The 23,996-nt window shown below is 35.4% G+C and overlaps 3 protein-coding genes across 5 annotated transcripts; 2 read left to right on the forward strand and 1 right to left on the reverse strand.

Annotated features, from left to right (window-relative positions):
- Positions 1–129: 129 nt before the first annotated feature.
- On the forward strand, positions 130–3,467 carry LOC110826976 (tRNA pseudouridine synthase-like 1; the record flags this gene model as incomplete). The annotated part of the gene is made up of 6 exons (XM_087357050.1): positions 130–155; positions 581–709; positions 795–929; positions 1,316–1,489; positions 1,892–2,135; positions 2,947–3,467. Coding segments are annotated over 6 exons (945 nt in total), but the record flags the coding sequence as incomplete, so codon positions are not given.
- A 22-nt stretch (positions 3,468–3,489) lies between these two features.
- On the forward strand, positions 3,490–4,512 carry Mkp (MAP kinase-specific phosphatase). Its single transcript, XM_087356763.1, has one exon. The coding sequence runs from the start codon at positions 3,490–3,492 to the stop codon at positions 4,105–4,107; it is 618 nt and encodes a 205-aa protein (XP_087212889.1). The 3' UTR covers positions 4,108–4,512.
- Positions 4,513–4,917: 405 nt separating this feature from the next.
- On the reverse strand, positions 4,918–22,222 carry melt (ventricular zone expressed PH domain-containing protein melted). Of its 3 annotated transcripts, XR_002542184.2 has the most exons (17): positions 22,123–22,222; positions 21,795–21,923; positions 21,181–21,341; positions 20,808–20,952; positions 20,406–20,580; positions 19,262–19,425; positions 17,494–17,882; positions 16,320–16,612; positions 14,659–14,896; positions 14,400–14,518; positions 13,938–14,263; positions 13,270–13,405; positions 12,867–13,006; positions 12,346–12,474; positions 11,692–11,955; positions 10,184–11,405; positions 4,918–5,706 (listed from the first exon to the last, which is right to left on the reverse strand). XR_002542184.2 is itself a non-coding variant. In XM_022058126.2 (16 exons), the coding sequence occupies exons 2-16, from the start codon at positions 21,840–21,842 to the stop codon at positions 11,145–11,147; spliced, it is 2,988 nt and encodes a 995-aa protein (XP_021913818.1). In that variant the 5' UTR covers positions 21,843–21,923; positions 22,123–22,222; the 3' UTR covers positions 4,918–11,144. The 3 variants fall into 3 exon arrangements, 2 of the variants coding, with proteins under 2 accessions (XP_021913818.1, XP_021913819.1); XM_022058126.2 differs by having other exon boundaries at positions 4,918–11,405; XM_022058127.2 differs by having other exon boundaries at positions 4,918–11,405; positions 22,128–22,219.
- Between the last annotated feature and the right edge of the window lie 1,774 nt (positions 22,223–23,996).

Consider the following 23,996-nt stretch of genomic DNA (forward strand, 5'->3'; position numbering starts at 1 on the left):
CTTGAAGTCACATGTCAGGTAGGGTAAAAGAGATTTTATATGTTATAGATAAATATTCAACACTGTACGGTATACAAGGTTTTAAGATTTTTAAGGGTGAAAGAGAGATATTTATAACCGACTTTTCACTTTGGCTGCACTGATAAAACAGACAAGTACTATGACGCGTTATTTATTGTTTATATCGTACATAGGTACACGGTTTAGGTATATTAATATTAATTTTTCTGTGCACACAATGACAGATATATGTCATATATTTCTCGATGATATATATGGTTGTGGGCTTCTTTACAAATAGCTAACCGTTGTGAATTTGATGTATATTGTTTTACTAAGATTTGTTTGGTTATGTTGGTTATTAACTGGATACAGAGCATCCTCATATATAAATATTCAGTTCCCGTCAGGGTCAAGAATTGTCCTCTTTCCCTTCGTTTAGATGCCTGTGGACATTGACTGTAAAATAATAACGTAGTTGTGCTATATGCTTCCATATGAATTCATAGGTATAGGTGCATTCTGTAAATTCTACGACCCTTTACTTCAGTAATGTACCAGAATATTTCCATTTTTTTAGGGGTGCACAGAAGCAGGTAGTAAATGCAGAACTAACAAAATCAGATCCTGAAACAGTTCAGGGAATTCTTGAAATTTGCTCAAAGAGTTTTAAACCAGTAAATGAACCACATGTTTATATATCAAGCAGGTAATAATTTTATTTATTTTTAAAAATCAGTGTGATCAACAGATATTAGGTGTCTCATTATTTATACTATCTCTCTTCATGACAGAACAGATCGCGGAGTCCATGCACTGTGTTCATCTGCTCACGTAGACTTGGAACGTAACGGTTGTTTGAAATATGATCCAGCACATTTAACTGTTGCTTATAATCGGTATTTCATTAATGCAAACGTTGACCTTAGGTAAGGAAATATCTTTGTATTGGTATCAAATCACATGTTGAAAGAATGATAATAAAAACATGCAAATGACTTACGACTTCACACTTTCCAGTTCTGGTTAATCCATTGCTTGTGCATGCTAGATTCTGAACTCAGACATTTTTTTAAGACAAGCACAAGAAGTGTTTTAAAAACATTTAGAATCTGTTGAATACTTAAATGAATTAAACATCTCCCAAAGCCAGTAAAGAAAGAGAAAATTAATTTTAAGATTATTTCAATACCATAAGAGTAAAATTAAAATTTCCAAGAAGTATAAACTTTTATAGAAAATAGAGGAACTTTAGAAGAATTTCGAACAACAATTTTAAATGCTATCATAACTTCCTGTAATTATGACATTTCAGAGTTCAGAGTGTGCATATTGTGCCCGAGACATTTCACGCTCGTTACAGTGTTAAATCTCGAACATACTTGTATCGTCTGGCTGTGAGGAATCCAGATGCTCCACCTCTCAACAAAAGTAGTGCTTACATGGCAGAAATTCCATTTGTTGAATGGAACAGATGCCATTTCATTCAGTAAGTAGCTATTAGTCACAATAAATATGACTGACAGTTCCACAGAGTATTTAACATTGATTGTAATAGATAAAAGAAGTAATTTGACAGGTTATGTGGTATCACCTATTGATAAAGCTGATAAACCTGCTGAATTTTAGCTGCATCCACACCATATATAATTATATTAGCCTCACCTTGATTATCCTATAGTGGACTGTTTTAAAGTTGAAATGTTAAGAAATTAATTTAAGATAAGCACATTGAAAACCAGCTGTGAAGCCCTGAAATATATTCATAAGTACAGCATGATACAGAATGTACTTTTTAGTGGATATGTTGGAAACAATGCCTATGACAGTGGACATTTGCTAGACCAGAACTGTCTAATTTTTAAAACCTAGCTATGTTCTGACTTTCCAGGAATGTGGATAAATTTGATATGTCACTATTGAAGGCTGCAGCTACTCTCTTCCCTGGCACAAGGGATTTCCGTACATTTATGGGACAGAGTGCCGGGAATTCTCACATAACCACCGTTAAGGAAATGTACAAATTGGACATCAGTCCTGGCCGACCTTTGATAGGAGCTGAATACTGTTCGTGCTGCTCACATTATAGTTTCTGGGACATCACATGCCAAGGCAGATCATTCCTTTATAGACAAGTAATGTGAATTTCTTACAATATGAAATCCACTTTCTTCTTAAATCAATATCCATATGAATTTTTGGATCTGTAGAGAATAAGTCTTAACTGATTGTGTTCTCTGATACCGGGTTTACAATTTATGTCTTTCGAGGCGCGCCCGCACCGCGCGGTCGGCTGGTGATCTGTTGACGTGGGCGGGACTAGTCCGTGTTCTTCCCATGAGTAACAGGCAAATCAGTTTCATTGCCGCTAGTAACAAGGAGCTGCGAGTGTTTCTCGTCACTGATACATGTTATTACATTAATTGTTCTTACCTTAAATCACAAAAGATGTTCAAAGTGACTTCCTTGTGCTTGCAGGCAAGCTTCACATCTCGTTAACATATTTCTAAATACTCGACGAAGCTCTTCTGGGATATTGCCAAAATGAATTGTCGTTTCCTGTTCTTCTTTTTATCCAAAACTGATCCTGTACTACAAATTTTTTTTACTAAGCTCTCTATCATGGGCCTGCTAGGAACACTTATACCAGGAAAATGTCTGCGAAATTTACAGCGGCATCTTCCGTAGGATGAATATTTGGCATATGTTTCGACTAAGAACACACGTTGCTTAATACTATACACCATATTATCAACGTCAATCCGCTACAAGAGACGCAATGAAACTGATTCGCCTGTGACTCATGGGAAGAACACGGACTAGTCTCGCCCACGTCAACAGATCGCCAGCCGACCGCGCGCGCCTCAAAAGACATAAATTGTAAACCCGGTATAAAACTTTGCATGTTTTATAACTGTACACTAATAATAAGATTTTGCACAACAGGTAAGGCGAATGGTTGGAGCACTCATTAGTGTTGCTGAGGGTCATATTTCTGTTGGAGAGATCCAGTATATGTTGGAGAATCCTTCAAAACACAGCTGGAATAGCAGAATAAATGTTGTTCCACCATATGGTCTGTACTTGACTAAGGTGGAATATGATCCCCTAGAAATGGTGATGCCACAAGAAAAAGTTGAACAAGATGACAATAATAATCCAATAGATTTTGCTGAAGTGTAATGAACATGTCTTCTTAACATACTGATCAGTGCAAATTCATCGTCCAGTCCCTATCCAAATTGTTTAAAGAATTTTCAGTAAGTTAGTAGTGCTGGACTGAAATGAAAATTTGATCAATGTAATAGTATGTTAAGTGGATGACTACAAGAACAATTCTCAGACATTAAAGTACTAGGAATAAAATTTACATAAATTGTTAGAATGTGGTTTCCTGTATAATTTTTTATCCATGGACAAGCAACTCAAATTGCTTTTAATTATTAAATGCATCTACTGTGTGAAAATTAATTGAAATTTCCATTAGATATGAGTTTTCTAGAAAAAATAATAGCCCGCAAATCTTTGCTGCATTCCTGTGAAACCACAGTTACAACTATATCTGGGCACAGTTACAAGGAGAAGATTCTAGAAGATGGAACTATGGTGATGACACAGCCACAATTTGGCGCTTCTCCTGGTTATGTTGTTGACACTAAACCAGACTTTCAGATGGCCTTGGTGCTACCTGGACTGTACATGGGATCACAGGATGTTATACAAGATGCTGACTTACTGCAAAAACATTCTGTTACTCACATTTTGAGCCTAGGTGTGAAGCCCATAATAATGGATGAAACACTCACTCACATGTACATTCAGCTTCTTGATCTTCCTGAGAGTAACCTTGTAAGCAATTTAGACCAGTGTTTCGCTTTTATAGATAGTGCAATACAAACTGGAGGATGCGTGTTTGTACACTGCAATGCTGGTATTTCAAGGTCGGCATCAGTGGTTATAGCATATCTCATGAAAAAACAAGGCATGAGCTATCAGCAGGCATTTCTCTACCTGAAGGAAAGAAGAACCATGATTAATCCAAATCCTGGATTTGCCCAGCAATTGAAAGACTATGAAAAAATGCTAAAGACTCTGGATGGTGAATAGCTGCATTGTCTTAGTAGAATTTGTCAATCATATTCACATGTTACATGTTTTCTGTGCTCATGGGAAATGTGAGATATATTCTCAAAATTCCAACATAACTTTTATATTTAAATTATTAAATGGTTTAATATATAACTGAGATGATTTGCATGTAAGAAATAAAGGAAAATAACCAAGTGACATAAGCAAAACTTAGAGTTTTAATTGAAAGAAGCCAAATTCTGCCTGCTGTGTTATTTGTAGTATATTTCAAAGATTGTCCCACATTATTTCATTGGCAAAAGACCTTTCAATATAACATAACAGTTCTGGAGGTTATGTTTATATAGGTAGAAGTAAAAATCATATTTCAGTTATGTATACATAATTTTAATATGCTTTACAATAAATTGTCCATATCTGTGAGGTTTTCCAATCAAAATCCCCCCCCCCCCATGTCCAGCCTACCCAACCCTCTTGATTCAATCTCTGTAATAGTAGGTGTAGAGATTATGAAGCTTCTCATTATAGTTCTGTTATCCCTCTTTTGACCGTGTGTTCTCAGTTGTGACACCTTGAATCTGTAATCTTTCTTGAGAGGGAGAGATGAAGTTTCACACCCATATAGAACTACATATAAAATTTAGTTCTGTATAATTATGTGTTTCGATAATTTGAAAAGGAAATGATACAAAAAGTGTGATATAAATAATCACATTTATTTGCTACTGCTATTTGAAATTACTTGAACTTGATCACATTTCATAGGGTTTCATGACACACTTACATCACACGATTTTTCGAGATGGTAGCAACACAAAAATTCACAACTGGAAGTAAAATAAATTTTATTTTGAACAAATGTTCAGCTGCCAGTTTTTCAGTACATAGCACATGGAAGACCTTATAAAGTTTGTATGTTGGTAATATATACATAAGGCACAGAACTACAGACTGCTATCAAAATAACTACCATCAGTGGAAGCAACAGCAAATGGAAGTACAGAAATGATAGATTATATGCAAAATAAATTTTCTTTGAGCATTGGACTAAAGATATCTTTGGTGTGATTACACCATAATTTCACCTGTGTCAGTAGAAGCCCATTATTATGTGGCTGGTGCCCCAAAAACCTGAAGTTTCTCTGAAGTTACCACGTGTATTATTGCAGCCAGGAGTTGAGAATAAATACATCCATATAAAGGACTAGCATTTAACAAAGAGACAAGTATTATTTATTTATTGTTTGTTTGGCTGTCCTTGTTTAGGAACTATTAGCAACCTGAGTTTTGACACCAATTCTTTATATATTTCCACTCTCCTGGTACTAAGAGAAATAAAGTGACAAAGAAAAATAACAAATTCGGTAGTAAACAAGGGACACTTTCATACCTTTATTAAATTTAATTCCTTTTCCAACTTTCTGTCACCAATTTCTCAGTTCTTCCTTTAGACTATGAACAAACTGGCTCCATATACTGCCAAAGTCAAGTATGCCAACAACAGCCATACTGGGGCATCTGATGTTTGTTGTCACATTATCACCGCCAAGGTAACGGCAAAGTTGTCCCCAGCGTTTGACCAAACACCACACCATACAGATATATGGGGGAATGGCTCTGAAAAAATAAGAATTTGGCAAGTCTTCAATAAAAGTAATATTAGTTACATGTACTTCCTATTTGAAAAGCAGTTTCTTTTCAGTTATATTCAAGAGATTCCTGTTGTGATGTATTTTAGTTTTCAAGTCCCACAATGGGTCTGCTTCACATACTAAATTAGTTCTGTTGCTGTCAACTATCTTAGATCTGATTATGTGATAAAATTAAGAAACAAACACATTCTCCTTCCAGTGTGTTGAAACATACTGACAAAGTTATTCATCACTAATTACATTCTCAGTGTTTTTCTGTCAAAATGTAATCTGATGAAAATAAGGCAAATTATAAATACAGACCTGTATAACAAATGTGTGCCATCTTTCATCTCAGATATAGTGAATTTCACTGCAGTGTTATGTCACACAGTTCCCAAAGCAAAAATCCATCTAATGATTCTGCGCATATCATTAGATCTTAAATTTGGAGTTCATACTCAACTTCTTCTCCACATTTTAAAGGAATGATTTTTGTTCTGTTGTGGAATTAATGTTCATATAGAAATGGATGACAAGAAAATGTTGTTATTTTAAGAATTACAATTTCAAGTAATGAAATACTGAGTTTATGAAGATGGCTGTCTTCTGGGTTGTAGCACCATGCTGGTAGAAGTTTACCATCGTTTCAGAGGTCCATGCTGCCTCCATCATTGTCTTGATAACCGAGAAGACAGCCACCTTCGTATTCACTGCTGTTAGAACCTTCAAATCGTACTTACTGAAGCCCATTATTTACTATCCACATGAACTGATTATTCAACAAAAACTGACACACGTATGTTGTTTTGTGAGACAAATGAGAATCATATTTGTATTTATCAAAAAGTTCATTTAATACATATACTTTGCATGCAATTCTAGTTATTTCATTTTCCTGTTTAATTTGTAACTCTAGTTTTGTGGTTTCCATGTTTGAGGTTATTTTCCATTAGGAATTTATACATTCTACATGTTTTCCAACAGACTATATATTCATGTCAGTATGAGTTGCCATTTTTGTGTTGGTGACTGTGTGCATTATTTTAACCCACATTCCTACACTCAATTAAGACAGTTCATGAAAAGTAGAACAATGAAAAGAGAATAAAAAATAATGTTCTGTGTGCTTGAGTGTAACAATGCAGTCATGCTGGTTAAGTTATTAAATTACTTCAACTACTTACTACAAAATATGGTTTCCTACATATTATTAAAAATTCTTTCTCTTGTGCAATCCACTGTAATAAAGTTACACTGTACTTTAATATTATGTTTGGCAATGGAATGTATTCAGCAATTATTTGTATTACCCAGCTAAAATTCAAATTTTCTACCTGATATGACTTTTGCACTGAACTGTTTTAGTTAATGTTGCTAACTACAACATATAACTGGTGACACATCACAGCAATGGGTAACAATGACTCTGAATGAGATATGAGTAAAACTGTACAAACCAATGATTCAGATGGTATATTCAGGTTTAACCTGAAAAGTATGGCAAAGGGATAAATATGATGTGGGCAATACTTGGCAAGAAGACAGACCTGGACAATGGTGACTGGTAGTGCTAAAAATCTCTTATCAATGTTCCAATGTTACATAACTGTGTGAAGTGATTCTCCTTTTCTCATATACCCAATTTTACATTAATTTCATTAGTATATTTTTGTGCAATTTCTCTTAGACTGTATGGAAATTTGGTCTCTAAACCCACAGGACAGACACTAGTTCAGTACATAAGTCATGATTACTGAGCGTGAAATATCAAATGCCATACAAAAGTTAAGTATAATGTCTCTTATAAATATACATTTTCAGGTCCCCTCTGATATTCAGTAATTTAATATATAATATAATATTATAAAAATGTACAATAAAAATATGTTTCCTTTCACTTATTTTGAATAACTGTGTATTCAAAAATCTTAAGTACTACCAACTGCTCACTTCACAGTTGCAAAACACTTAAGAAATAAATAATGAGATATGTATGTTTTTAATACAATACAGTAAAGAAAGTTGGTTTACAAATTTGTAAGAAGTGTTGCAATATTAAAGAACACAAACCGCTACTTGCATAGCAGATGAAGATTATATATATACTGTGTGCATATGATTGACTTGACTGACAGGAGATGGTATTTCACCTCTTTCATTCTTTGTGATGAGTAGCATTATGACCCCACAAAATCTCTTGCAGTCCAATCAAAGGAAAAGGAGATGCTGGAAGACTTCATTTAGAGCCATGACATCATCCACTATAAGTTCATATTTGATGATCCTACCATCAGTAAATAATTTCCAAGAGAAAAATTTCAATACCTGCAGCAATGCTTATTGAAACAATCACAGCTGCACCAAACAGCAAACTGGATACGACACCATGACAAGGCAACACAGCCACAAGCGTCTGGCAAAAGCATGTCTCAACTAATTTACTGCCAATTTCCTCGTTTTCCTGAGAAAGTTCCCCTGAAGGGAATGATTCAAGTCAGGGAAGAGAGTACAGACCAAAGACAGGAGTATTATGGACAAAGGTCTGCAATATTAAGCACTTTATATCAAATGGCAGAAGTGTGTGATAGCAGAAGGTATGTAATTCAAATGAGGCAAGGTATAAAATGTGTCATATTAAATAAATAAATAAATACATGTTGAAATCTGGAAACTATTTGAGTCTACCATATATGCATAAAAATTCATCCACCATTTGTTTACCACAATATTTCCAGCTATGTGACATGTATCAGTACCTCATAATTCCAGTACATCTTGCCAATCTTATCTCTATATCAGTGTTTCCTACAAGGCAAGTATGCATCATCATATATGCTAAACAGTATTCTTAATTTGAGCTTTACAGCACTATCAGTGTGTCTTCTGGGTTGTAATGCTGTGTAGACACCAATGTTTTGCATGAACATACTGCCACCATTTTCAGAGCTGAAGATGCAAACAGTATGTTTCTCTGAAACACTGGCATCTACCTACAAGTCTATACGGTGTTAACAACCCAGAAGACCAACATCAACACCTTCACTGCCATGAGAACCTAAAATCAATATGGTACAGATGATAATATTCCCATATCAGTGAAAAATATAATTCTTTCGTGTGAATGTTGTTTTATAGTCTACTGTCCTTTTATAATAGGCTGAAAGTATTACCTCCCCATTCCAATAATTTTTAAGCAACTTACAGATTTAAACTGAATGAAACTTGGTATGAACATCATTTCCTTGTACTATTTATACCAATAACACCAACATGAAGACTCACATGAACTTCAGAGGTGGAATACTTGATGTATGAATTTTGAAATTTTGTAACAAACCTTAAAAAAAAATATACAAAACAGCACTTTGGCTCTTGCCTTCGTCATCCCAGATGTTTCTACTTTGTCTGACTACCTAGCCTCTCCATCTACCTCTGTCTTACAGAAATGTGAAATCTATATTACCCTTGACTGATATCAACAACTAATGAACTACTGGAACTATGGTTGTTAACATTTGTATGATTACAGACATGACAGGATGAAACTGTGAGGTCATGTCTGAAACATCTGACAGTGAATCTATACTGCTGCAGATTGTATGCATAAGTGGCTCACTGAATTATATACAATTATTCATTCATACTTGTAGCTAATCTTATCATATAAACTAAATTACTTTAAGGACAATAAGTGTCATAAATTTCCCTCGTTTGTTTTTACATAATAAAGAACTGAAAATGACGCTAATTCTTCTGAATTACACAAAACAGAAACAAAGCCACTGACTTGATATGGGAACTGTACATGGCCAGGTCATTTTAAAATCCCTTCTTTGAATTATGGCATATTACACTCAGAAGCACTGATCTAGTACAGTTCTATAGCTTTTGCCAAGAGTGTAAAAATTATTAGTAACACAGCATTTTAATAACAGAAAGGATTCTGGCAAAAGAAATTAACTACCACTTTATAATGACAAATGGTATTTTCACAGCAAAATTTAGACTTTATCCTTAGCAACTTAACTATCTTAACATTGTTCCTTCACCAAACTACAATAAAATATGCTGAAGTCCAAGAATCTTCCAAATGTCCAGATAACCCTCAACTGAGAATACAAGGTACATCACTTATAATATGCTTTTTACATTAATAAATATGGTTGTATCTGAACCCAGTACAAGAAAATATAGAAATTAAAAATAATTGCTGTCTACTAATTCTTACATGTACACTTATAAAAAAAATACAGATGTAATACAGACAGACAGACAGCAAAAAAATTGAGCATATCACAAGGAGAAGACAGTCTCAGCTAATGTACGTATTCATACAAACTCCTGGCTTCTCTTAGGGAGCTGATAATGCTGAGGCTTCCCAAACAGTTTCAAGTTATGAATTAAGTATTTACTTAAATCAGAATAATTTATTTTAATGTGACATCTAATTTGCTACAAACCAGTGTCTCTCTCATGCTCTTCTCATGGCTAACGAACCAGTATCACTGTGGAGGAACCACAATGACTAAATGTAAAATGGTGTGCTTTCGGTTATGATGGCATGTGGACATCACCATAGAAGCTCTAATACAGGTAACTTCTATGGAGCAGCGACACACTGCAGGGAATAAAGCCAACATGGAAACACAACTCAGAAGACAACCATCAACATCTCCACAACTGTCAGAACCTCAAATCTCATGACCTTAAATGTCTCTCTTCACTACAGGATCATCATATACTGCTACAAGACCTGCTTAAAAAGAGACTTGCTATAAATTATTCTACTGAACAGTTATGAAGAAGACGATTCAACTCACAAAGTGAAATTCATGTAGTAAAAAACTTGCTTTGCCATACTGATTAAAGTAGGTGCCAAAAACAAACATTCAACTATTTATCCAGAGCTTCACTGATCAGAGTATGGCAGTACATCTGTGTTCTTATTTACTTACATCCTCTCATGAATGAAGTTCACAGTTGTTAAGTGCAGTGTTCACCTGTGTAACTCTGGTAAATTCCACATTTATAATTAATCTTTTAAGTATGATGTAGGTGCATACCAATTAACAGCTTTTCTCTCTGTCTCTTACCCAACCTGAGGGTGAGAGAAAGTGATAATGAAAAATTAAACTGTGCACAACCTCACACCCTGTACCTTTGAGACATATTTTGCTATTAAATTCCCATACATGTTTATAACTTTAAAGTGGTTAATTTAGGTATCCTAACTAAAATTCTGTATGCATTTTTCATCTCTCCCAGTTAGTTACCAAAAAAAAAGTCCCAGTACTTATGCACATTATATGAAGGTGTTTCTGATAATTTGCAATTATTTCATAACACAGGCCTGCCTCTGCTATGAGACATTGGAATAGGCTCTCTTCATGGTACATGGCCCATTAAATCTTTTACTTTGCTTCACACTGCAGTTCTAAGACTTGCGCCTCTGGCAGGAAGAGAGTTGCTTTTGGCTGGGATCTCCCTGGAATGGGAATGTGCAACTACTATAGACAAACACTGGACCCACTCTTCAGCATTCTTGCCATCCTTGGGTTTAAGGATAAGAGACTGGTCACCTGTGAAGATCTCAAATGCCTTAGGAATGTTACGAGCTCCTCGGCTCACCTTCACGCTGCGGATCTGATTTACTTCAATTGGTATCATGTCTTTGTCATCCTTCTGTAAGAAAATTACAGAACATCTATCATGTAATGATGGATGACATAAATTTTTAAAGCTCAGACTGTAATTCAGAGAATCCTGATTTACCTAAAAAAATCTATTTATTGTGTAATTAATGTTCTTGTTTTAAATGGACTGCAACTTCAGTTCAATAACAAGTTTGAAATCTGACAGTTTCATTTTTTGGTTTGAAATTTCAAAATACCATTATCAATTATATTTACTGCCAGTTCCCTTTCATCTTGAGAACAACACAATAAACGTTTATTAAGATACCACTTACAGAACCCTTATATGAAAGATGAGCTCCAGATAATGTGAAGTATCTTGTTCTCCAACGTTTGAAAATCTTCCAGCGCCCCTTCTTCTCCTTCAGCTGTCCTTCAATAACAGGCTGACTGTCTTGTAGGAACCCCACTGCTCTCTCAGGATGGTTACACAGAAAACAACCCCACTGAGCTCCCCCACTGGGACTTGGGGTCCCAGCTGCTTCAAATACATCGAAGAAACCACTGTGACGTAGTTCATTCAGTAGGGACTCTTGGTCCTACAAGCAACAAATAGTTCCTATTTTACTTTAATCAGCTGTTATATTTAGGATTGGTCAGTTAGCCATCAACAGAATAACAAACATTGCTAGACATTGAAATATAAGCTGAAGATCACTTATAATACAGAGATGTAGATGGAAGGATAATATTAGAATAGACCTTAGGGATATTCGATGTGAAGACAGCAGCAGCGAACTGGCTCAGGATAGAGTCCAGTGTCAGTTCTCCTGGTCAAATAAAAGCTGTAATTTCTTTACCATCTGACTTACTATCAACTTTTCAAGGAAGACTACATAACAGAAATAGGAAGGTAGGATAATACTTCATACTTCCTCCCTCAGCAAGAAAATTAGGTAATAAGTGAAGTTAAGTTCAGAACAACTAACCTTAGCACATGGAAATGCTGAGGTGACAAGAGTTAGGAATGTTTTGTTCTCACACTTCAAGATATCCCAACAATTCTTTAAGCTGCTTACTGAAGAATCTCTTGAACTCAGTGCAGACTCAGATCTTGCCTGCAACATAAAGTGATTTTAAAAAAAATCTTGGCTGTCTGCCCTTAAAAAAATTGAAGTTAATTTTATAATTAGTTTTTAACAAGATATTGACACAGTAGTTGGATGTATCTTATTTTTGTATTTTCCCTGCTTTTCAATGCATCTGGCCCAATATTCCAGAGTTTCATCATTCAATTAGAAACAAAATGTTTCTGATCTTAAAACCTTGCATACTGTGTAATGTATTAGAATATAAACTGTTTCTGGATGGGTGTTATGTCATTCTTGCAATGCTTACCATGACTGATGCTCATAATGGACATTTAATTTCACATTGTCATGAAGTAATTAGGACAATCCTTTATCTTCACTGACAGTACCAAATATTAAACACTTGTTGGGCTCCTTACCTGCAGGGCCAAGAACATCAGATGAATCCATATACGAGGGTTCCTTGTCTTCATTGTAAAGAAAGTACGGTTATAGAGACAATGCTCTCCACGACCTTGACAAGCAAAATGGAGTTTGGCTAGCTTCTTTGCGCGACGTTCTGTGACAGAATAATTAATGCTTTAATATCATCACCATCGTCCAACAACTACTGAACATCCAAATGAAGCTAACTGGAATTTCACAATGGAATAATTTATGGTGGAAGATGTAATAGTGAGTTCTTTAATGATGGAATACTGTATTTAACCAAATGTAAATACTCAAAACACAAGATCTGCAACAGGCTTATTCAATAAGAAGCATAATTGTTTGGAGAACATTCAAAATTTATTCTCAGGTTCACTCGTGTTACCAACTTACCTTCAATTGTACATTTTGCTGGAGGTGGGATACGAACTGAAACCTTCTCCATGTAAGACTTGATTTTGTCCAGATGTTTCTCACAGAAATGTTGTACAGTGTCTCTCATAGGATATGGTTCAAACACACTTATCCTCTGAAAAAAAAAAAATCATAAGTGCAAGGTGTGGTAAATTTGTCCTGGTACTTTTGCAATTTTCTCCATCTGTATCCTTCTTCTAAACACTAAACAACTGACCCCATGTAAAATGGGAGACATACCTTCCTATGAATATTGTGTTCATTCAATTGTATGCTCATTTGCTCCATCCTGTTGCTATTTCTTCTCTCTTAGGACCAAATAATCTAGCCCATACTTCACTCTCAAACACATTCAATTTATATTAATTATTCCCTTGGAGTGACACTACATTTTTCATCCATATAAAACAGCAAGTAAAATTATAGTTCTGTGTATTCTACATCATAGATTTTCAGGTACAAGACAGGAAGATAATCGATAAGCTGTTCTGCAGCTGTGACATAAGTCCACAATATATATTTTTGTATTTAACATGAATTACTTTAATATGAAACCAACATCCCAAATGCCACAGTTACTCATGGAAAAATGGTTTAAAGTTAACTTACAACCTGGTAATTTATTTATAAAAAATAATGGGATATACCTGTGATGCAGCAGCAACAGCAGCATTGCTCTGTTGGTGAGAATTGATGATGGTCACACTTGTGTTTGCTCGTCTTGATGTCACAACTGTAGTCGGTAATATCTGTGAAGTTACTGTCTGCGCACCCAAATTGTGATGTAAAACTGCGACTGATTGACTTGTGGGATGTGTAGTTGATGCTGAAGTCAGTGCTGGTTGATTAAGAGCAATGCTACCAGAACTACTAAGTACACGAGATGGAATCATATGAAGCTGCGATGAATTGAGGTTATGTATCTTGTTGCCAGACTGACTAAGATTAATGCCTGTAAAGTTGCTGTTATTAGCTGAAAACAAGAATTAATATACTCCCATGTAGATTTATACTAATATTAATTATCTGAGTTATTTTATACATCTATTAGGACTGATCATTTTATCTTGCTGGAAAATATTTGTAAGAGAAGAGAGTATATATCCTACCTATTTCTCTTGTTCCAGATTGTACCACCAGAGGACTATTATTTTGCAAAGGTAAAGGGTAAGATGCAGAGATGGACACAACCAAGTCTTTGTCTTCCCGCAGGCCAGAAGAATTTCCACTGAAAAGAATAACATTTTTTGTCATGCAACATCACAAAAATTCCCGACTTTCAGCCAGATGCTTATTTCTTTTAATTACTCAACACCAATAGGAAGGGGAGCACAAAGTCATGAAACTACTAGCTGTACTGTCTCTTACATGATGCTTTTGTTGGGACTTGCCGTGGTTACTGTGACACCTCCACTGGAAACCTTCTGAGCTGCAGACACGCTGTACTGTCTTCCCCCGTTAATCGTGGTGATACTGCGGTTATTGCTTGTTACAGTGGATCCACTCACTGAACTGGGCACTGGAACCAAGTTGATCTGTTGACTGGAACTCAGTCGTGTCATGCTTTTATGGAGACCACCAACAGAGCCCACTCGACTCCCACCAACTGAAAGATTGGTGAAGGCAGTTAAAGTAAGTCACTGCTTTTATATATACAGGTTATGTACTCAATGACTTACCCTCTAACTCTTGTTATTATAACTCAAACAATCAGCACCCAAAATACAAAAGCCTTAAAACTGGGAACTTCAATCTATCTCATGTACATATAACCCCTTCTGATACCTGTTATAATACAAGAAGGCTACACTTAACTATAGTAAATCTTATGACATTCGTCCCGCGCGGTCTGAGGCATCATGCTTCGGACCGGCGATACGGAATGTGCGCTGGTTCGAATCTCAGGGGAGAAGAAATTTTCTTATGAGCTTTCGACCAGTGTATGGGACCAGTACCAAACCAGCATCGTGAGGAAATTGGGGAGCTACAATGGGTAGCGTAATCCGGTCAGGAAAGGTAGCAATGGCTGGGGGTTCATCGTGCTGACCACACATCATCCTATATCTGGTTGGATGATCGTTCACCTCTGCTTAGGCATGTGAACGTGAGGCCAGCAGTCAAGCTAGTCGGCTTTGGCTCTCTGGAGCTGTTATACCACGGATTTTTTTTTTTTTTTAAATCTTATGACATTCACGCCCATTTCATTCTTACAGAATTCTCTGACAATGTATTTTTAAATATGTAAAAAATAAATAAATAAACAACAGCAGCATATGAATAAAACATGCCAAAATTAATACAGCCAAACACACACATATGTGCATGCAAACAAACAAAATGTAGGAAGTTGAAGATACTTTCTCAGCTGTCTAGGTTAAGTAGTTTTGAATAGTAGTATAATTTATGAATAATGTGCAGAGACGTGGAAGTAGTCAAGACCTTCTTTCACTGAAAGGTAAGTGATGTTAGCAATGTAAATGGAAATGTGACATCTGAGACAAAAGAAAAGAATAATATAAGATTTTTTAAAATGGTATATTTATCTATTTATTTAGTCTATAATCTCATTTGCAAACTTTGCTAAATGAGATCTACTCACAAACATATTCTCCATAAATACAGAGGTAAACTTGTGCTATACAAATATTTGTCTGGATAGATGAGTAAAATGAAAAGGAGGAATGAAGGAAACAGCAGCAGAAAAAGAGGAAGCAGAAGGAAAAGTAATTCAATATTCTTGTCATGAAATTGTCTCTTCCTAAAAATGCACTTATTTCTTAATACCTGGGTGTGAAGGAGATAACCATAAATTAAAGACATTTTACCATCAAACACGGTTAAACAAAATGAAGTTCAAAGCATCCGATACAATAACCCACCTACACAATAAAAACACAGAATTCTTCATTGCATGTATGATTATATCATAACACAGAAATAAAAATCCCCTACACAGAACATGGGTTAACAAATGAAAAAGAGCGAAAGCCAGACAGAATTTTAATTATTAAACTTAAAATAATACAAACCAACGTTTAGTCTTGTCATACTCCTGTTGCCCACAGACGTGTGTAACCGCCCTGTACTCCGACTGTCACCCCCCAGTCTTGGACGGTTTATCACCAAGCGATTCGCTTCCTGACGATTCAACCAGCACCCTCCAATATCTTGCTGTGCTAGCACTGTTTGCCTAGGACCTGAGATGAACTGCTCTCTTGGTACAGCGGCTGACACCACTTGTTGCTGGGTAAGCTGCAGATCTGGCCGACTTCCACCAACTTTTACAATAGTTACGCCACCAGACATCTGGTTCACCTGTGAACTTCAGACACATTCGACATCAGAATACACACATCTTGGTTAACAAACAAATTTCTATGCACTTAAATGACAGGTGGATGGTGTAAATTTAAGTGCAAAAAAATCACAATGACACTAATTTGGATCTTAAGGAAATAAGGTGTGAGGGTGCAGACTGCATTCAGCTGACTCAGGATAGAGTCCACTTGTGGGTATTTATGAACATGGCAATAAGCCTTCACGTTACATAAAACTTTCCAGCAAACACAACATGATAACTAATTTTCACATTTTAATCAAATCAGTTCATAAATTACCGTCATAAAGTTAAAAATAAAATCAATATTTTAAAAGTGGGAAAAATATCACCAAAATTAGATTGTAATTTTTGAGGTCAGGTGCATGAAAGATCAAAACTGAAGTTGAGATATATTTTACTCATGTTCTCTCTCTCTCTCTCTCTCTCTCTCTCTCTCTATCTATCTATCTATCTAACATCTTGTCAGACATGTGGTGACATGATAGTGTCTTCTTGACATACCATTTATGCTTTCATGGGTTTACTCACGTTATTATACCACAAATCAGGTATTACTACTCTAGCCAACGTACAGCAATCTAATTTTATGACAATGTTATTCTGCTGTTTTCAGATGCTGTGAAGACTTATATTTAGATACCAATGTTTTAGAGAAACAAAATGTCTCCATCGCCAAGGCTGAAGAGGGAGATAGTATGTTTCTCTGAAACGACAGTATCTATCTACAAGTCTACACAGCATTAAAATCCAGAAGTCCAATATCATCCTCTCGCTGCAAGAACCTCAAATGTCACAACTTTGTCTTATATTCTGAAAGCAACGTCTGACTGGCAGATACATTATTTTTGTATTATGATTCTTACTTGTTATTGGATTGATTCTTGTAGCTGCACTGCTTCACTTCTGCCAACATCTTCTCATTCACCAGAACTGGATAGCTGCTGCACAGAAGTGTGGCCTCTCTTAACAATGTTCCTTGGCTTCCACGGTCAGCCTTTGGCAGATGTTCCAGCACAAAGTTCAATGCTTCTTGAGCACGATCCTTATTGAGCTTACCAACAGATGAAATGACTTGTGCAGCAAGGCAGAGAGTATTGGGATGACATTCTGCTGCCTGCTTTATCTTGGACAGATGGTCAACAAGCAGCTGTGGCCGTTTGCCAGCCATATTAAGGAAGACTTGCATTGTTGCTGATGCAGTTGAGGCCGTACTCAAGTATTCACAAAGCTGCGGCAAACTCGGTTCCAGTAGCTGAAACAGATTATGACACTGCAGTTCCCTGTTTCAATTCCAAGTTTCCATCAAGGAGAATGAAAGATACACACCTATAATATTTTGTATCACTCTGTATCATGAAACACCATAAAAGACAACTGTGCTATCTAATCACAGCAATCTATAAAATTATAAGGCACAGTAACAAATCTCTTCACTTTTCTGAAACGTTTCTTCAGTGTAATGTTGATGTACAGAAATGAATAAAAGGTTTGCTTAATAACAAGGCAATGTCCTGAAAAATAAGTTGTTGAGCAAGATGTTCGCATCAGAATGGAAACTTTCTACATAAGCACAAGTAAACTATTATAATTTGCACAAATTATATAAAAGCAACAGACACAAATGAAGCTGTTTACAATAAATTAAGTAAACATCAAACACCTGTAAAAATTGCACATGCCTTCACACTTCACTTCAGTGAAAATGTTGCAGGTCATACCGATTGATTTTGTTTATTTAACAACACCTTTTCAACTGGACTGGTTATTTATCACTGGATGGGAGGGAGGGAGATGAACTGGAAAATATATGGAATGAAAACGTATCAGCCTGTTATATAAGGTAGTAACCTTGTAGCCAGAAGAACCCTGTCTCCTGGTAAAATATTCAAAACAAGAAATTCCCAAATACAAAATAAGAATACTGACCATTCAGTCACATCTAGTACAATGCTGTGTTTTTACATAAATAGGGAGTGCTGGTAGCTGAATGTGCACTCTTTAAAATTTATGGTCCCACATGAGGTGGGGGGCAACACAATCTGACCACTAGCAACTTTCAAGGGCTGTTATAATGAAATGTCATTAAATAAAGTATATCTATATTCAATACTACTATACAATGAAACACACACAAGGAATTAATAACAGCTAAAAACATTATACAAGAATCTTATGTTCACAGGACATGATGCTTCAATATAACATAATCAAAACTGTAGTTTACATGTAGTGTTCCTCTGTCACAGGCTTTGGTCCACAGAAAAGTTTTTGTACAATGTGGTATTGTTTAAATTCTTGAAAAGCTTGATTTGAAATTCATGTAAAGTTGAGGTAATACTGGTTTGATACATATCAACATTAAATCTGTAAAACATTTTAATACCATATTTCAAATAAAGCTGTCAAACACTTCTACAAGATGAAGTATTCTGATGGAAAAACATGATTTCAGAATTACGTACGTAGTGCAAAGAACATTCACCTTCATGTTCTCTTCCGTAATTAGCTTTTAACATTAGACTTTAAACTATAACTATTGAAAAGGGCCCTAAGTCACAAATATCTATTGAGAACTGTTTAAATCAAATTTTTAGAGGCATATAATTGTAGTTCATAAAAATCTGCACTTACAGATGGATTATTTTTTGCTATGAGAGCAAATAAGTTTAGTAGTGCCAGTTTCTCAGGATTTTCACATAAAGGCAGAAGTGAGACAAGAGCCATCACATGTTCGTGAAGAGGTTCCTTGTTTACTGCATAGATCTGTGGTAGCACACGACAGAGTGGATAGTTGCCTGTAATCAAATGTGACAAATGAAGCTCCTTAGTTGTCATCAACTACAGATGATATCAAAATTATTTACGTCTTTATTGTTTACAGACATATATGTTACATGCAGGTGAAACATGAAGTCTGATCAAAAAGTTGTAAGACTGAATTTATTTCAAGGAAATGAAGTATAAGTCAGAATATTAGCAATTCTCACTAATCTCATGCTTCTGGTGGAAAGTAATAACATCCATTTTATACAGACTAATTACTCAACACAATGCATTATAAAATTGAATATAAACTATTATAAATTATATCTAAGAATGAAACATTCAGCCAATCAAAAACATTTCAGTGGTTTGGTTCCTTTAGAGATGGTTAAATTACTGACAAGGGTCATGCATACTCTTGTTATCCATTAACATCACATCAATAAGAAATCAATCACTCTTGTTCATGATAAAATTTGTTATGACAACAAAAAATTGTTAAGCAGCAACAGAAATTTTAACCCCTTTGACACATGATTTTTTATTTATTTATTTACTTTTTCTTTTTACTGAATACTGATATTTAAAATTTACAGGTTATACAGTGTCTAATAAGATAGAACGATGATCATGATTGGAAAGTATGTAAGAATATGGAAGAAGGCTAGCATTACATGATGACAAATAATGAAATGGAAAGGATGTGGTCACGGTCAAATTTAAGGTACAATCCCAGCATTATCCTGGAGAGACGAAGGGTAACCACAAAAAATCTCTCTCAAAATAACCAGTCTCTAAACTGAGATCATCTGGCAATGAATAATGTGCGGTAACCACTACACCATGACGCTTGGTTAAAAGTTGACTGCACTAAGAAATAAAATGTACACCCCTCTGAATGGTTTAGCACATGCAGGAATGTTGTAGGTTGACAACATTTCATCACTTTGTCAAGATTTGTTTCACTCACTCATGAAAGAACTGGAGTTACCATTAAGCTAGAAGATCTTACCTGAAATAATGGAATCAATGATGAGCTGAATATGCTTTGCAAGAAGATCAGCATTTTCAATTGCAGCTAAAGACAGGTATGATGACATATTTCGGGACAATTCCTTATTGCCTTTATGTAGGAATTTGACAGCTACAGGTAACGCACGCTTCATCACATCCTTTTTACTATAGTTCTGTAATAAAGGTAATTTATCACAGAATGTATGAAATTTTCCATCAAAGCTCTTTTAATTCTTTAGGATTAATGGATATTTATATTAAACACTAGAAGTATGTATTTTGAGATCTAAATACCCTTCAGAAATGCAGCAGAAGGTAATTTAAGCATCATTTGTTATTATGAAAGGATTAACTACTAGACAGAAGAATTTCTTCTGATAAAACAAAAGCAACAACTTACAAGGAATATACATGATATTATGTCTGATGATATTTTGGCATGTGGAGGATCCTCGTCTTTGAGTGATGGCTTCAGGTTATGGTTGAGACATGATTCAAGCAGAGCCACAAGGGCTTCTGCATGCTGCTCCATTGATCCTGTCTCCCTGAAACAAAATAAACAACATTCTTCTATACAGGTCAAACAGAGAAACATAATGATATGTTACACTATGTAACACCAGCAAAGCTGAAGCCATAATCCCCACCCAGTACTGTGATCCACAAATGAGTTCAGTCTTATACTGTAATCAAACTCAGTTTTTCTCAGTTTTATCAAATATTTTCAAAATCTGTATCAACTAATAAAATGACATTCATGTACTTCAACATACCTGATTGCAGATGTAACTCGGGTAATACATATTTCAACGACACTCTGATCATTATCATTGTTCATATAATCAGGAAGACTAGTTATTTCAGAGATTGTGTTCACAACTTCTGTTAAATCATTCACTATCGCATTGTCAGCTACTGAAAACAGATCTCCTGCCTGAAAAATAATTCAAGGATGTATTTAGAAAGTTAACTTATAAAGAAGCAAAACCTACTAATTCATGCAAAAGTATCTACAATGCATACTGTACAAGTTCTAAAAACAGTACTATACTGGCATCCCTCACAGAGCTATTTAAATTTACTGGTCCTCAATTAAACCATAATAGTCCAGCTCATAATCAGGTCACAATTCTGAATGTAAAATTATAAAATATTAGCAGTGACACTGTTCAAACAAACAACTGAACTAAAAATATTATCAATGATGAGACAGACTTTCTGACACTGCCTGTTTACAAAATACCATTTGATTTATATGGGGAAGAACAGAAACCTATATGGCAACTATCCCAATGAACAAGAATGCACAATTCAGATATAGCTAGAACATATCTATTGTAATCTTTATAAAGCGACTGCTGATGCACACAGAGAACAGAATCCTTACCTTAGACAAATCCTTTTTGCTCAGCACTTGTGTGAATAGTTCATGCATATTTATATATATTATATCCGCAACGTATCAGTTGTCATATCTTGGCAATCCACACGTCTTTATACTTTCTTATACGCATCACTGCAATAAAACATATAACAATTTTTGCAAACGCCTATCTAACTGGTTATCCTACAAACCCAAATGTCACCTGACACAAGGTTCACTCAGGTTAGGAAAACATCATGTATTTAATTCAGGTATTTGCTAGCGTTTTGAAGAATGTTAAAAATAAGAGTTGCGAAACATTAAAAATGCAAACAGTTACAGCTTAAAATACCTCACTTATAGTGTATCCAATAATGTACATATCAAAACAGTATTGTGCCACATATCTGAACTTCCACACTTTCTCCGTCCCAGAGCAATTATGACGAGAGATCAACTACGTGGTTAACGACCGGTGTGAAGATAGCACAGAAGATAGCGATTATATCGTGTATCTGTTATCGAAAAATAAGAACAGCAGAATCCTACCACACTAATACCATGCAAACAAATGACTGGAAACGACCAAATTTCAAATACACGATGTGCTGTCCACGGTTTCCATGGACAAATCTGCACGAATAGCGGTTTATCACGACCTGACTGTACTGCATTTGTGGCAAAAAGTGCTCGCCGTATAGTAACCTGAGTTAGGAGGTAACACCAGAACTTGTCAGCAGGGTTGTGACAAAAAGCAGCAAGGCATTTCAGAACACATTATCCTACACATTTTTTTTACTTTACAACAGATCCTTAATATTGAGGCGGGGTCAGTCTAACTTGTGGACCGAAGTTCGATTCTTGACAGGTTGGGTTTTTTCAGCACACCCATGTCAGGTCTAGAACCCACTCGGCCTATACAGTGCATGTTGGGAAAACTTTAAACCATTTTTGGATGTCAAATTAACCGAACCTGATCTGCCTGTACAGATGCAGCAGATCCAACCTAGCTTAACATATCCCTCCCCACCAGAGTACCTGAAAGCCTCTTTCCACATCAGAAGTTCCTTCTGCACATTGTAAATTTGTAAATCATCCATCATGTTTCATAAGTATGTCATTATAAATGTAGATCATATCTCAAACACAGCAAAACACCAATGCATATAATATAGAGCAGTCTGGCCAGCATGTCACTTAACAGATGGTAAAATTCCACTTATTTGTTTTTAGCCGTAATGACAATCAAATACCTGCAGCTAAGGCAGTTGTTCCGACCCCATGGAAGTTAACTTAAAAGGTAGCAGAATGGGACTTCAAGACTGGTACACTGTGTGGTAGACAAAATACCATTGCAAAGAACTTACAAGTAATGGCACAACACTGTAAACCCAACATGTGAAAGTCTGATGATTATGACCTAACTCATAATCAAAACTGGAGTACCAGGTCACATTTTTAGGACACTTGTAAACTTTTTGGTGAATAACTACTTGTTCTTTCCTCTACTTGTAGTTTTCCTGTTGAAAACCACCTTAGTAGTATAAAATAAAAGTAAATTAAGATGTACTAAAATTCATCATTCTTATTACTAATAAAGAACGCATTTCCGGAAGTCAGCATGTTTATACCAATTGTTTGAATGCAGGAAACTGCATGTTACAAACAGAGAATGGATAAACATTCTGGAAAATCATGTTGGTTGCCAGGGTGCCAGGTAATAATACCAACTTCCAATAAAAGGAATTCTACTACCCTTTTCATAATCAGGAATGTAAAGGAAAAAGTCAGGAAATGATACTCTCAAGCAGTAAATACCTTTTTGAGCTATAAGCAGAGACGATATAAAAAAACAATCTCATGATGCTGCATTTCTGATTATAACTTCAAAGGCAACAAATGTATTTACCCTCCAAAACTGTGTTAGTATAACATTTTATTGTATTCTTCAAATTATACTAAGGTAATAAAAATAGCTTCCTTTTAAACACATGTATAGAACATTATATATATATATATATTTATATAATTGGCATAATGTTTTGTACAGAGTATATTTACAGAGGTACTATTTACATAGGTGCGAATGTTAGGCACTAGTCTCTTCATATTCCAAGCAACTTCATTTACTCTTTGCAAAAAGGCCATAGTGACTAGGTTTAAAGAATGACAGAGCCTGTTTTGTTCTGACTGCAATCAAAAAACCAAGGAGATTTCACTTCCAGC

The sequence above is a fragment of the Zootermopsis nevadensis genome, unplaced genomic scaffold (genome assembly GCF_977971745.1).
Source record: "Zootermopsis nevadensis isolate Lab colony 2312 unplaced genomic scaffold, Znev_1.0 Znev_ptg000002l, whole genome shotgun sequence".
In the NCBI taxonomy this organism is placed as follows: domain Eukaryota; kingdom Metazoa; phylum Arthropoda; class Insecta; order Blattodea; family Termopsidae; genus Zootermopsis; species Zootermopsis nevadensis.

Excerpts from the sequence above, each read along its gene's own strand:
- Mkp (XM_087356763.1), top strand. The coding sequence starts at position 3,490 with ATGAGTTTTCTAGAAAAAATAATAGCCCGCAAATCTTTGCTGCATTCC.
- melt (XM_022058126.2), bottom strand. The coding sequence starts at position 21,842 with ATGCATGAACTATTCACACAAGTGCTGAGCAAAAAGGATTTGTCTAAG. Across the intron at positions 16,613-17,493 it reads AAGAATCAATCCAATAACAA|TTCACAGGTGAACCAGATGT; the intron begins GTAAGAATCATA and ends ATGTGTCTGAAG. Across the intron at positions 11,956-12,345 it reads CAGCATTTCCATGTGCTAAG|GACCAAGAGTCCCTACTGAA; the intron begins GTTAGTTGTTCT and ends TGTTGCTTGTAG.